Below are 14,041 nucleotides of genomic sequence, written 5' to 3'. Positions count from 1 at the left end.
GCTTGAACCCATGAAGTGGAGGTTGCAGTGAGCTAAGGTGGCAGCACTGCACTCCAGCCTTAGCGACTGAGCAAGACCTCATCTCAAAAAAAAAAAAAAGGATAATACTTCAAACTGCCCTACCACTTAACTACACACACTCTAAGCAGTAATGTAATGAGAAGTCTTGACATGAAATATCAATGTTCTAAACATGAAAACTATTGAGAAAAAAACACAGTATTTTAAACCATTTTTAATTGTACCTACCATGTCTGTAGAAGAATTGAATAACTACTTTGCATTTGTCAGATCTGGTGAATATTTTGCACTTCTCTATATTTCTTTCAAGGGAATTCAGACATCTAAAGATGGGCAAAATTGACTGTAACAGAAATATACATATTAAGCACATACTTAACACCGTTGATTCATTTTAAAAACAAAAGTATATGCATTCATAAATGAACAGACTTGGCCAGGTGCGGTGGCTCACGCCTGTAATCCCAGCACTTTGGGAGGCCGAGGTGGGCAGATCACTTGAGGTCAGGAGTTCAAGACCAGCCTGGCCAACATGGCGAAACCCTCATCTCTATTAAAAATACAAAAATTAGCGTGGCATGGTGGCGCAAGCCTATAATCCCAGCTACTCGGGAGGCTGAGGCACAAGAATCACTTGAAACTGGGAGGAGGAGGTTGCAGCGAGCCACGATTGCAAGACTGCACTCCAGCCTAGGTAAAAAACTGAGACTCTGTCTCAAAAATAATAGTAATAATGAACAGATTTGTCCTGAATGCCATTTAAACTATTAAGTATAGAATACAGATTATGTCCTATATAATGAATATTTCTACAAAATAAGAGAAAATCAGGGCCACTTATATTTACCTTCATTCCTAATTTGCATTTTAAATTCAGTGTTGTGTCAAGTTCATTTTCACTCATTTTCACTAAATCTGACCATTGATAATGTTGAAAAAACACAGGAGAGAACAGGACACATCCGTATGCTGACCGAGAAGAATTCACACATCTTAGAGCAAGCTAGAAAAATAAGATAAAAACTGTTTAGGAGAGGTTGGGCATGGTGGCTCCCATGAACCTGTAATCCGAGCACTTTGGGAAGCCAAGGCAGGAGGATGACTTGAAGCCAGGAGTCTGAGACCAGCCTGGCCAACAGAGCAAGACTTCACCTCTATTTTTTTATTTTAAAAAAATTTAGGAGAAAATAAACTTTCTTTAAATAATAGCTTGATTCAGAAAATTTCATTATGTTTAACATCACAGTTAAATGTGTTCAAATAAGAACGTGGGATGTTAATTATGGACTGCCCTATACAGTCTGTATTGAATTTGCATATATATACATACATGTACACCTATATATATACAGGACATACCCTATATTATATACTTGATAGTTTAAATGGCATTCAGGACAAGTCTCTTCATTACACACCTATATATACATATATAGGTGTAACATACATGTATATATATCTACATATGTATATATAGGTGTATACATATATGTATATCTGTTATATTGAATACATATATGTGTTAAATCTAAAAGTTTGCATGTTGAAAACATAAAATAGTAAATGCCTACAGGGGCCTTAACTTTCTTTTAATTTTTTTACTTTTTTTACAAAAAAAAAAAAGCCTGTTGGCCAGGCTGGAGTGCAGTGGTACCACTGCAGCTCATTGCAGCCTCCAAACACCTGGCCTCAACCAATCCTCCCTCCTCTCAGCCTCCCAAGTAGCTGGGACTACAGGTACACAACACCTCACCGGACTAATTTTTAAAACTTTTTTGTAGAGATAGGTAAGGTCTTGCTTTGTTGCTCAGGCTGGTCTCGAACTCCTGGGCTCAAGTGATCCTCCCATCTCAGCCTCCCAAAGTGCTGGAATTACATTTGTAAACTACCACACCCAGTCATGGGCCTTAACCTTAATGTGTGAAATGGCAGAAGGCAATACATAAGGGAGTTACAGCATATTGGTGGTCTCACACCTTGTCTAAGGGAGGAAACCATTATTCAGTTTCAGCCAACTACTTTCATTTGGGAATGAATGCAGTCCCAAAACTGTCAGGTCTTCTGAATTTTCATGAGAAGTAGGAAAAATTGGACTCTCTCATTTTTTTGAGGGGGGGGACACAGTCTCACTCTGTTGCCCAGGCTGGAGTGCAGTGGCACCATGTCGGTTCACTCACTGCAACCTCCATCTGCTGGGTTCAAGTAATTCTCCCACCTCAGCCTCCCGAGTATCTGGGATTACAGGTCCCCACCACCATGCCAGGCTAATTTTTATATTTTTAGTAGAGACGGTGTTTCACCATGTGGGCTAGGCTAGTCTCGAACTCCTGACCTCAGGTGATCCACCCACCTCGGCCTCCCAAAGTGCTGAGATTACAGGGGTGAGCCACTGCACCCGGCCTCAATTTTTAAATGTTGGAAATTATTTCAAATTTAAAAAAACAAAAACAAAAACAGTACAGGCCAAAAAACATTCCTGCAGACCGTAGTCTCTTGACTACCAGTTTGTGTCTTCCAGTTTAAATCAATCAAGCTTATCCGCATATTTTCAACTTTACTATGCTCTAAGTATATTGGGATATGTAAAATAAAGATAAACAGTTAAAGGGATAATTACAATTTCTGGATTTCCCAGTTAACATTCAATCTGGACTGGGATCTTTAAACATCTCCTCTTGCCTTAATACGTGATCTATTAACTTTCTTACTTACACCTTTTTTAGATGGGTCTAGCCAGAGCTCGTCACTAATTCGTGATAGAGCTTGAACTGCTTTCCCAAATACTATGGAGAAAAAGAAAGGTGATGCTTATATTCTTTCCCTCTAACAATAAAAACAAATCACAAGACTAGTTCAGCATTCAGAGGACTGGAGAAATTCAGAAAGAGCAGTATCTTATAGACTAATGCTACATTACTTTTATACAGTATACCCTTGGCAAAATGCCAGACATATAGAAGGGGCTCAATAAATTTGTAGTATGTGAAATGATAAAACTGACCGAAATTTGTCCTTCTATATGTTTACAGTGTTACATGGAGCTACTGTGGCAAACCAATTTCCATACTAATATATTTTACAAGTTGATTTAGATAAATGTATTTGACCCCCCCAAAAACTGTGAAAGTGCATGGAGAAGATAATCTGAAATGGTTTTAATAGCTTGATATCGAAGTCACAATAAGTCATGAGTGAGAAATTAGGGGTATTCAACATACATCTCCGATGTTTGAGGGTAGCCAGACTTCCCCACCACAAAACACATTTAGGGCGGGAAAACACACTAGTCTGATCCCGTATGACACTGTGAATGTTCTTTTTTTTTTTTTTTTTGAGACAGAGTCTCACTCTGACACCCAGACTGGAGTGCAGTGGCGCGAGTTCAACTCACGGCAGCCTCGACCTCCCAGGCTCAATCGATCCTCTCGCCTCAGCCTTCCAAGTAGCTGGGATTACAGGAGCCTACCCCTGCACCTGGCTAATTTTTGTATTTTTAGTAGAGACGGGGTTTCATCGTCTTAGCCAGGATGGTCTCGAACTCCCGACCTAAGGTGATTCACCCGCCTTGGCCTCCCAAAGTGCTGGGACTACAGGCGTGAGCCACGTGCCCGGCCTAATTTCCATTTTGAAAGCGCCGTTTACAATACTAATAATTCTTGTACATTCCATCTATTGCGGGGCTCTTTACATGCATTTCCATTTCATTGACTCCAAACAAACTCTGTGATGAAGGTGCTCATTACCCCCGTTTCGGTTTTAGAGATCGAGCCCCAAAGAGATTTAGTGACTTTTCCAAGGTCATACATTTTAAAAAATGGTAGAATCTGGGGGGGGGGGGGGACTGGTTTACGCTTTTCTCTTGGCACAAAAAATACTTTTACTGTCCAAGCATTATTTTTTTATCTCAACTCCTCCCCATGCAGTCTTCAGCTTCCCGAGTTTGTGACCCGATGGTACAACTCCATTTCCCGGATACCAGCCATATTACATCTGCCTTTAAGTAACACGAGATGGGTCCTCATCCTCCCCTCAGAAGCTAACAGGACCTTAAGTGGGTGAGACTGTGGCCAGGGCGTGCGTCCTCAGTCCTTGCGCATAAAGGCAAAGAGGTAAAATTAGACGATGGTAGGGACGACCTATTAACGTCTGCATTTCTCTCTGCTAAATGGGAAGACAACAAAGGTCGCTCCACCTTTCACCTGACTGCCGCTCATCACGCACTTCAGCATCGCTGCCATACGCCCTAAAAAGCAGGCCCAGAAGGCGCGCCTCAGCTCGACGGCCCAGGTGCCCGGATGCTGCCCGCGCTTTTCGAAGCTTCGCGATCTTGTCTCTGCACTCTACCACCCCGCCTCCACAAGTTCCCAAACTGCTTTACAGCGGGGAAGGGCCGGTGCGGGCCTCCGTACGGCAGTTTCTGTTGCCCTCTGCGCTCATTGGTTGCGGTTAAGTAGGCGGGTCGCCGAGGAGCCTGAGGAAGAGGGCGGCGGCAGTGGTGGTGACTGAGCGGAGCCCGGTGACAGGATGGTGAGGGCTGCAGCTGTGGCGAGAGGCCTGGCTCTCGGCTGGGGTGCTGCGTTGTTGGGAGCCGTGGGGAGTCCCAGGGGGAGGGATTGGGAAATCCCGGAGGCCTCGGCGTCAGGGCCCACGCGCTGGCCTGGGAAAGGCCCAGGAAGAGGGCTAGGGAAAGAAGGGAGCGGCCACCTCTGGGTGCGGCTGGCCTAGGTCTCGTATCCCGGCCCTGAGGGGCCAGAGGCCATCCAAGGGGTAAAAAGGCCCATCTAAGCTGCCCGACATGTCACGAGACCCGTACTCCCGAGCCAGGGAAGGCCTTTGGTTCTATACCTCGAGTGTTCCGGGGATAGGGGCAAGGTCCTCCTCTGTTTCCAGACGTTTCCTACTCCTTTCCCGCAAAAAGCACCTCCCGCTGGTTGGGGTGTAGTGGTGGAAGCTGGCGTCTCGGATGCAGAACGGGAAGTAGCGAGCAGAATTTCGTACCCGTTTAAGTTTCCTATCTAGGGAAAGGGAATAAACGACCCTCTTCGCCCCTGAAATAGCATCCAGCTACCATTGAAATGAACAGGTGTGCGCTCAGAGGGCGGGATTTGGTGCTTGCAATTGCTGGAACTACTTCTTTCCACGGGTTGCTACGCCCCTTTAGGGTAGGATTCCTTAATGATGTGTGAATTCCTTGAAATTGTTAGGAAATTTTTATGAATATACACACTTTTCTGGGGAGAATGCCGGTGTTGGAGACTTGCCTAGTCTCCAGCCACCTTCAAGCAATCACCCCTTCACCCCCAGTAGGTTGGTGCTCCTCAGACCTTCCTACATAAAAATTGGGGGCCTCTACTAGAGAGGGCTCATAGCTATAATCGTATTTTCCTTCTTTCTTTTTGAGATGGAGTCTCGCTCTGTCGCCCAGGCTGGAGTGCAGTGCCGCGATCTCGGCTCACTGCAACCTCTGCCGCCCAGGTTAAAGCCTCAGCTCCTGCCTCAGTCTCCCGAGTAGCTGAGATTACAGGCGCCCACCACCACGCCCGGCTAAATTTTTGTATTTTTAGTACAGACGGGGTTTCACCTTGTTGGTCAGGCCGGTCTCTAACTCCCGACCTCAGGTGATCCGCCCTCCTCGGCCTCCCAAAGTGCTGGGATTACAGGTGTGAGCCACCGCGCCCGGCCTGTAATCATATTTTCAAAGGTGCCTTTGACTCTTAAAAAGTCAGTTGTTTAAAATGGAGCTGTGATTATCTTCATATTTATATTGATGGAGGTTGGCTGTAAAGGGACGTCTACCTCTGATAGACATTTATTGCATTTTTATTTTTACAAGGAAACCAAAGAAACCATGCATTTTTAAGATTATTACTATTGCATGACAAACAGCCTTTTCAAGAGGGGACTTAAAGACGTGGCAGCCAAAGATTTATGGTGCATGCGTCTTTAAAATCTTTAATCTCGCTTTTAATTTTTGCTTCTAAATAGACTTCAGTTTAAAGTAATCCAGTTTACAGTAATTTCGAGACACCTATCCATGGGAGAAGACATAATTACTTGCCATGGTTTCAAAATATTAATGTTTCTTAAGTTGTTTGAAAGGTGAACCCTCTTATTTAGGGTAGTTGTACTGGAACATCATTTTTCGTGTGAAATAGAACTGGGAAAAATTTAGCATTAGCCAGTTCTTTAATGATTAAAAGCATTTTATTTGGCAAAGGATGCAGACGTTCAACACTCAGTACAGTGTCCAGAGTCTGTGGGCAGCAAATTCAGGTGTGGGAAAGGTCCAGTTTTACCTGGATAAATATGTTTGTTTTTATTATTTTGTCTTCACCTTTAGTTGATTTGTTCATCACTTGATAATGTATTCATGGTGCTGTGTTGCATCAGCTACAAAAGATCACCTAGCTGCAGCATAATTTTCCAGCTACTAGAATTTTGAATGTAAGATAATTAAAATCCGTATACTTGAACAATTAGACCCTAAGAATCCAGAAAATGTTAGCCTTTAAGCTATTACTGATGATAAATTTTCCACAATGTCTTGTAGAAATCTAAATTCATTATTTTATAAAACCTTATAAAAATCTAAACAGAATGGAAAACAGAGATGGAAGTCAATGTACAGAACAAGATTAAGAAAAATAGAAGAAATTGACAAGACAAATTTATTAAAAAGTGTGTGTGTCATGTTCAAAAATAAAGCAAACGTTTCTTTTGGTATTGTTTTGAGCACAGCTGATTTTAACATTTTCTTTCATAACACTCAGAAATCATTAACAATTGTTTGCTCATTTGGTATGGGTTTTTTGTTCTCCTTTTTTTTATTTCTTTTTGTTGCTTTCTTTTAACATTGGTCATGTTTCACCCTTTTTTTTTTTTTCATCCCCCCTGTCTGCAATCAACTTCTTCATTCCACTAAGGCTGGGCACAGAGTAAGTTTCTTCACTTAGCTCCTACTAACCATGGTGGTTGGGTGGCTGTTTACTGACTGGATTTCTCACCCTTTTAAGGTCTGTTGAAAGGAAGTAACCGAATTCCCATGCTTTTATTGGGTTGGTTATAAGACTGCCATTTCCAGGATCTTTTGCTTTCTTAAAGGACTCTCTAATCTATGTCTATCCCGATTTGTCAACATGTGGAATTTGGGCAGGAACATGTTTCAAAGTATGACATGTGTTATTTAACACTATTTCCCCGTAACTTTGTCATCAGCAGGAAACCAGAGGATTCTGTCCTAGTAAGGATCCCTACTAATTTGAAATCATTGTGTGGTCATTCATACAGTTACATATTTAGACTGCTAATAGCCTTGAGTCTTGGGGATAATCCACAGTACTTTATAGAATTAGGTCATCAATCATTATAAAGTACCATGTCTTACTAATGTTCTTTCTGGTACATTCAGATTAAACAGCTCATTCATTATTAGTACCAAACATTTCAGCCTGTTGTAGACTTATACCCTTTTATGAGTTTGGGGTTGTTGTGGTTCTTCTTCTTCTTCTTCTTTTAAATATAGAAATCTATTATTTTTACCTTTTTCTCAAAGCGAGATTCCCATACTAACTATGTACTTCAGTCCATATCAGAAGGAATCCCCCTCTAAAATGACGATTGTTCCATATCCAGGTACTTGTATATTGCTTATCAGTGAGGGTGGAAACTTCATAGTGGTTTTTAGTTTTACAGATGTTTTGTCTACTGAGATCTGCATTGAAATAATTAATATAGGTCATAGAACAAATACCTGCTGAAACTAGTCTTTATAAAGAAGAATCTTATTTAACAATTTAAAGTGTGCTAATTTCATAACCTTGTGTTACTTTGAGATTACAAACTATGTGTTGATAACTCTGTGTCCTGATAACAGTTCCTTTTCTTTGCAAAATTTTAATTTTTGTTGCAAGATGAATCAAGCTTCTTTTGGTAATCATTTTAATTTCACACATTTTGGTTTTTTTTGATTAATTTTCATTTGCAAAGTCTGCAGTGGCAAAACTGTTTTATCCTATTAGCTATTTAATGTTTTCTTAATATTAAAGAATACTCATGCCTTTAAAAGCAGTTAAAGGGCATATACATTTATGCATGGAATATCTGTAAAGGAAAACATTTTGTATAGAATGAAGGTGCTTATACTGATCATCGTGAAGAAATTGAGTCTGTTGGACCAGGTGCAATGGCTCACGCCTATAATCCTAGCACTTTGGGAGGCTAGGGCTGGTGGATCACCTGAAGTCAGGTGGTGAAACCCTGTCTCTACTAAAAATACAAAAATTAGCTGGGCGTGGTGGCGAGTGCTTGTAATCCTAGCTACGCAGGAGGCTGAAGCAGGAGAATTGCGTGAACCCCGGAGGCAGAGTGGCAGTGAGCTGAGATCGCACCATTGCACTCTAGCCTGGGCGACAAGAACAAAATTCCGTCTAAAAAAAAACAAAACAGAAATTGATTCTGTTGTCCTTTGGAGGACAGATACTATTTTTTTGTTTGTATGTTTGTTTTGAGACAGAGTCTCACGCTGTTGCCCAGGCTGGAGTGCCAATGGCACCGTCTCAGCTCACTGCAACCTCCGCCTTCTGAGTTCAACCAATTCTTCTGCCTCAACCTCCCAATTAGCTGGGATTACAGGTGCCTGCCACCACGCCTGGCTAACTTTTGTATTTTTCTTTTTAGTAAAGACAGGGTTTTACCATGTTGGCCAGACTGGTTTCGACCTCCTGACCTCAAGTATTCTGCCCACCTTGGCCTCCCAAAGTGCTGGGATTACAGGCGTGAGCCACCGCACTCAGCCAGACAGATACTATTTTTAAATGATCTTTCTAACAGTATTCTGTTAAATGACTCAATGTTTCTGAAATCTTGAAATTTTTAAATTAAAATTTTACAGGATTGGGGTTTATATTCTTGTATATTTAAAAGCAGAATTTCCTTTTGTCATCTGTGTTGCAGCTCTAAACCACTTTATGCTAAATTTATCACTTGTTTAACTGATCTCTTTTTTGTTTTAATGCTCTAATATACATGAAGGATTGTGAAAAAAAAATTTTTTTTTTTTTACGTTGGGGAACTATACCAAGGGTATATGAGCAATTTAATCCAGACCATAAAAGTATGACTTCTAATAAGGAAAGTGAAGATATCAAAGATTATAATTCAGAAGCACACATTTACTCAGTGAAACTGAAACATAGGCTGTTTGTGTATCTCTGTAACGTATACCTAATAGTTTGAAGTAACAAAAATGCCAAATTTTGGCTACTATGCTTGCAAATAGTTGTCAGTCTAGTACAGATAAATTACAGAATTTTTCTCTATTAACAATTTCTTTTAATGTTTCTGGGATTAATATGTCATTTCATGTTACAACTGCAGAAATATGAATTACCGTATCAGTCTTTAAAAATGCCAAATTCTGTAGGGCCCAGTAGTGTACTTTACATTTTGTAATTTTTAAAATTCAGTGTATTTATAGGTCTCTAAATGAATCACTTTAGAATGCTTGATTTCACTCTTGCTAAATAGAATGATTACCTGTATTTTATATACACAACTGTTTACAACCAAAATAAGATTGATTTAGAACAAAGTACATTCCCATAAGTATGTCTGTTTAAATTGTCATGATACAATCAATGATGAAACCTATCCCAAAGCTGATGACCTGAAGAAAAATACCTACAGATTCAGCTTCTGATATTAAATAAATAGTCATGATAGGAACTCTATGAATAATTTCTGGGATTCGGGATCTCTTATGAGACTTAAAAGGGGTCTTACAGGAGGAGACTATTTTGTTTTGACATTATGTTTAACATTACGCTTTATCTCCCCTTGACACTTTAAAGTTGGTGTTGGTATTAGGAGATCTGCACATCCCACACCGGTGCAACAGTTTGCCAGCTAAATTCAAAAAACTCCTGGTGCCAGGAAAAATTCAGCACATTCTCTGCACAGGAAACCTTTGCACCAAAGAGAGTTATGACTATCTCAAGACTCTGGCTGGTGATGTTCATATTGTGAGAGGAGACTTCGATGAGGTGATGTATTTCCCTTTCCCTTCTAAAATATCTCCCTTTCTTGATTCTTACTCACATAAGCTTTATCTTTAGACCAGGGTTTCTCAACTGGTAAGGTCTTTTTTTTTTTTCCTTTTTCTTTTCCAAATGTAAAATTACTATACATATACATCATGCCCCTCCCTAACTGTTTGAAATCACTGATTTAGATCACCTAGTAAACATTAAATACTTATTCTAACTAAATAGATACTGAATAACAGTGGCTTTGTAACTGTTTTTTGCTGTCATTTAGTTTATAAAGTTTTTTTTGTTTTTGTTTTTTTTGAGATGGAGTCTTACTCTGTCGCCCAGCCTCGAATGCAGTGGCATGATCTTGGCTCACTGCAACCTCTGCCTCTCAGGTTCAAGCGATTCTCCTGCCTAACCTCCCAAGTAGCTGAGACTACAGGCGCACACCACCACACCCAGCTATTTTTTTTTTTATTTTTAGTAGAGACGGGGTTTTGCCGTGTTGGCAAGGCTGGTCTCGAACTTGTGACCTCAGGTGATCCTCCCGCCTCAGCCTCCCAAAGTGCTGGCATTACAGGTGTGAGCCACCACACTCAGCCAGGTTTATAAAGTTTTTCTTATGAACTTTTCACTGCCACTACCTCTACTAACTTTATTCCAAGCCACTGTATCATTTTCTTGTATTCCAACTTCCTGATTCTACTCTTGCTCCTTCTCCGAGTTTATTCTCCAACTAGCAACCAGCTTGATCCTTTTTAAGTGAAGTAAGATCACATTACTTCTCTGCTAGCAACCCTCCTGTGGCTTCCTTTCTCAAAGGTTGACTTTATAGGGCATGAGGGAGTTTTGAAGGAGTGATAGAGCTGCTCTGTATCTTTAGTGTAGCAGGGCTTACACAGCCATGTGCATTTGTCAAAACCCATCTTTACACATGAAAAAGTAAGATTTTACTTTGTGTAAATTATGCCTCAATAAACTTGACTTTAAAGAAAAAAAGTAAGGAGTTCTGGGCCGGGTACGGTGGCTCACGCCTGTAATCCCAACACTTTGGGAGGCCTAGGTGGGCGAATCATGAGGTCAGGAGATCAAGACCATCCTGGCTAACACGGTGAAACCCTGTCTCTACTAAAAATCCAAAAAAAAGTTAGCCAGGCATGGTGGCGGACGCCACAGTCCCAGCTACTCGGGAGGCTGAGGCAGAAGAATGGCGTGAACCCGGGAGGCGGAGCTTGCAGTGAGCTAAGATGGCGCCACTGCACTCCAGCCTGGGCGACAGAGCAAGACTCCATCTCAAAAAAGTGTGTGTGTGTGTGTGTGTATATATATATATATATGTGTGTGTGTGTGTGTGTGTGTATATATTGTATTCCCAGAAATACAATATGTGTGTGTGTGTGTGTGTATATATATATATATATATATATATACACACACACACACACACACACACACACACACACATATTGTATTTCTGGGAATATAAGCTTTTCATAAATTAATGTTGGTTTGTGTTATTTAATGGGGTTCTTTAAACCAAACTGAAGGGCGTAGTGTCTTTTTATTGTGTTTTAAAAAGAGTTTGGATAAAGTAAAGGTGGCATGGAGGTGAAAGATGGGGAGATGAAAGGACAAACAACCTCTCTGTGCCTGTTTCATCATCCATAAACTGGGGATCATAATATAACCTAGGATCGCTTATATTAATTAAGCTGATATTTGTAAAACTTCTCCAGTAGTGCCTGGCTCATACTAAGTACTATATAAGTGTTAGCTCTCATTATTTTAAGCCATCTATGAAAGTATTAAGGCTATATTAAGCCATAATTTGAACATACCCTAACTTACATGCCTTATGTAAAGGAAAATCACAAGTTTGGGGTGAATAATTATTTACAGCATGCACAAAAGAACCCATATTCTATAGGAATAAACACAAAGGGATTGCATGATAAATTCCAGTTTATATTGAGTAAGTTATGTTTTAAATACAGTTGCAGCCTTAGAAACTGAGAAGAAATAAAATATTTATAAATGTGGGCCGGGCACAGTGGCTCAAGCCTGTAATTCTAGCGCTTTGGGAAGCCAAGACAGGTGGATCACTTGAGGTTAAGTTTGAAACCAGCCTAGCCAACATGGTGAGACTCTGTCTCTACTAAAAATACAAAAAAATTGGGTGGGCATGGTGGCGAGTGCCTGTAATCCCAGCCATTTGAGAGGCGGAGGCAGGAGAATTGCTTGAACCTGGTAGGCAGAGGTTACCTAGTGAGCTGAGAGGGTACCACTGCACTCCAGCCTGGGCAACATAGCAAGACTCCGTCTCAAAACAAAAAAATGTATAAATGTGTTGTCGGGTACTACATCAAAACATCCACATGAGATTGAATATTTAAGCAAACTGATTTTTTTTAAACATCAGTATCTCTAAAATACGTATTTTCTTATGTCTCTTTCTTATATTAGAATCTGAATTATCCGGAACAGAAAGTTGTGACTGTTGGACAGTTCAAAATTGGTCTGATCCATGGACATCAAGTTATTCCATGGGGAGATATGGCCAGCTTAGCCCTGTTGCAGAGGCAGTTTGATGTGGACATTCTTATCTCGGGACACACACACAAATTTGAAGCATTTGAGCATGAAAATAAATTCTACATTAATCCAGGTTCTGCCACTGGGGCATATAATGCCTTGGAAACGTGAGTAGTACAGAATTTGGGGACTTTAGTAGGATAATTGCATGTGTGACATTTCATAAAAGAAATGTGGCTGGGCACAGTGGCTTATGCCTGTAATACCAGCACTTTGGGAGGCCAGGGCGGGTTGCTTGAGCCCAGGAATTTGAGACCCTGTCTCTACAAAAAAAATTTAAAAATTAGCTGGGTGTGGTGGTGCATGCCTGTGATACCACCTACACAGGAGGCTGAGATGAGATGATCCCTTAAGCCCAGGAGGTTGAGACTGCAGTGAGCCACGTTTAAGGCTCTGTACTCCAGCCAGGGTGACAGAACGAGACTCAAAACATACATACATAAAAATGTGCCCCAACCTCTTTTTTTTTTTTTTGAGACAGAGTCTTGCTCTGTCACCTAGGCTGGAGTGTAGTGGTACAATCTTGGCTCACTGCAACCTCTGTCTCCCAGGTTCAAGTGATTCTCGTGCCTCAGTCTCCCAAGTAGCCGGGATTATAGGTACCCACAACCATGCCTAGCTAATTCTTGTATTTTTAGTAGAGACTGGGTTTTACCATGTTAGCCAGGCTGATCTCGAACTCCTGACCTCAGGTGATCCGCCCACCTCAGCCTCCCAAAGTGCTGGGGTTACAGACGTGAGCCACCGTGCCCGGCCACATGTGACCATTTAAATAAATCTAGCCATTTTGGCAATCTTTTGGTAACTGTTCATGTGACATGTAACAGATTTCTTTGAATCCAAATAGTCATCTTAAATTGAAATTTATAGTGCTGCTGCTTTGTGCTACAAAACACTGACATTATTTATTTTTTCTTCTAGAAACATTATTCCATCATTTGTGTTGATGGATATCCAGGCTTCCACAGTGGTCACCTATGTGTATCAGCTAATTGGAGATGATGTGAAAGTAGAACGAATTGAATACAAAAAATCTTAAAGCCAGGCCTGTCTTGATGATTTTTTTTTTCATTGTCCTGTTGAAATCAAGTAATTAAACATTTAAGAGCCACAAAATTGTATCACTTTTATAATATTTTGCAGTAAAATATAATACCATCTTCTCTGTTAATACATAATTGCTCTAAGCTTCCTGTAAACTATAAGAATATATTTAGTTTATAGTATATGAATTCTATGAAAAAATGTTCACAACACAGTAATTGGTCACTTGTTAAGAAAAATGTATCCTTGTAAATATCTTCAAAGTTGGTATTTGTAACTTTATTCCAAAAGTAGTGCATGTGGAGAAAGAATTTATACTATCTTGTATACATTTTTCTCTTCTCTAGTAATAAACA

The 14,041-nt window shown here is 40.5% G+C and overlaps 2 protein-coding genes across 7 annotated transcripts in view; one reads left to right on the top strand and one right to left on the bottom strand.

The window, feature by feature from the left end:
• RAD9B (RAD9 homolog B (S. pombe)) overlaps window positions 1-4,397 on the bottom strand; it is a 34,395-nt gene extending 29,998 nt beyond the window's left edge. Inside the window, exons 1-4 of the mRNA XM_011936389.1 lie at window positions 4,214-4,397; window positions 2,734-2,804; window positions 869-1,024; window positions 250-364 (exon numbers count right to left, since the gene is read on the bottom strand). Of these exons, the coding sequence (XP_011791779.1) occupies window positions 250-364; window positions 869-1,024; window positions 2,734-2,804; window positions 4,214-4,259 (388 nt within the window). The 5' untranslated portion in view covers window positions 4,260-4,397. The remainder of the gene's footprint in view (window positions 1-249; window positions 365-868; window positions 1,025-2,733; window positions 2,805-4,213) is intronic.
• VPS29 (vacuolar protein sorting 29 homolog (S. cerevisiae)) lies at window positions 3,748-13,801 on the top strand. Of its 6 annotated transcripts, XM_011936410.1 has the most exons (6): window positions 4,457-4,548; window positions 5,041-5,183; window positions 6,945-6,956; window positions 9,870-10,061; window positions 12,513-12,748; window positions 13,563-13,799. In XM_011936410.1, the coding sequence occupies exons 2-6, from the start codon at window positions 5,097-5,099 to the stop codon at window positions 13,678-13,680; spliced, it is 645 nt and encodes a 214-aa protein (XP_011791800.1). In that variant the 5' UTR covers window positions 4,457-4,548; window positions 5,041-5,096; the 3' UTR covers window positions 13,681-13,799. The 6 variants fall into 6 exon arrangements, with proteins under 6 accessions (XP_011791815.1, XP_011791824.1, XP_011791800.1 ...); XM_011936434.1 differs by lacking the exon at window positions 5,041-5,183 and having other exon boundaries at window positions 4,393-4,548; XM_011936415.1 differs by lacking the exon at window positions 5,041-5,183 and having other exon boundaries at window positions 6,945-7,034.
• The last annotated feature ends 240 nt before the right edge of the window (window positions 13,802-14,041 follow it).

This window comes from Colobus angolensis, unplaced genomic scaffold, assembly GCF_000951035.1.
Source record: "Colobus angolensis palliatus isolate OR3802 unplaced genomic scaffold, Cang.pa_1.0 Scaffold10, whole genome shotgun sequence".
In the NCBI taxonomy this organism is placed as follows: domain Eukaryota; kingdom Metazoa; phylum Chordata; class Mammalia; order Primates; family Cercopithecidae; genus Colobus; species Colobus angolensis.
This window is presented reverse-complemented; position numbering and strand designations above follow the sequence as displayed.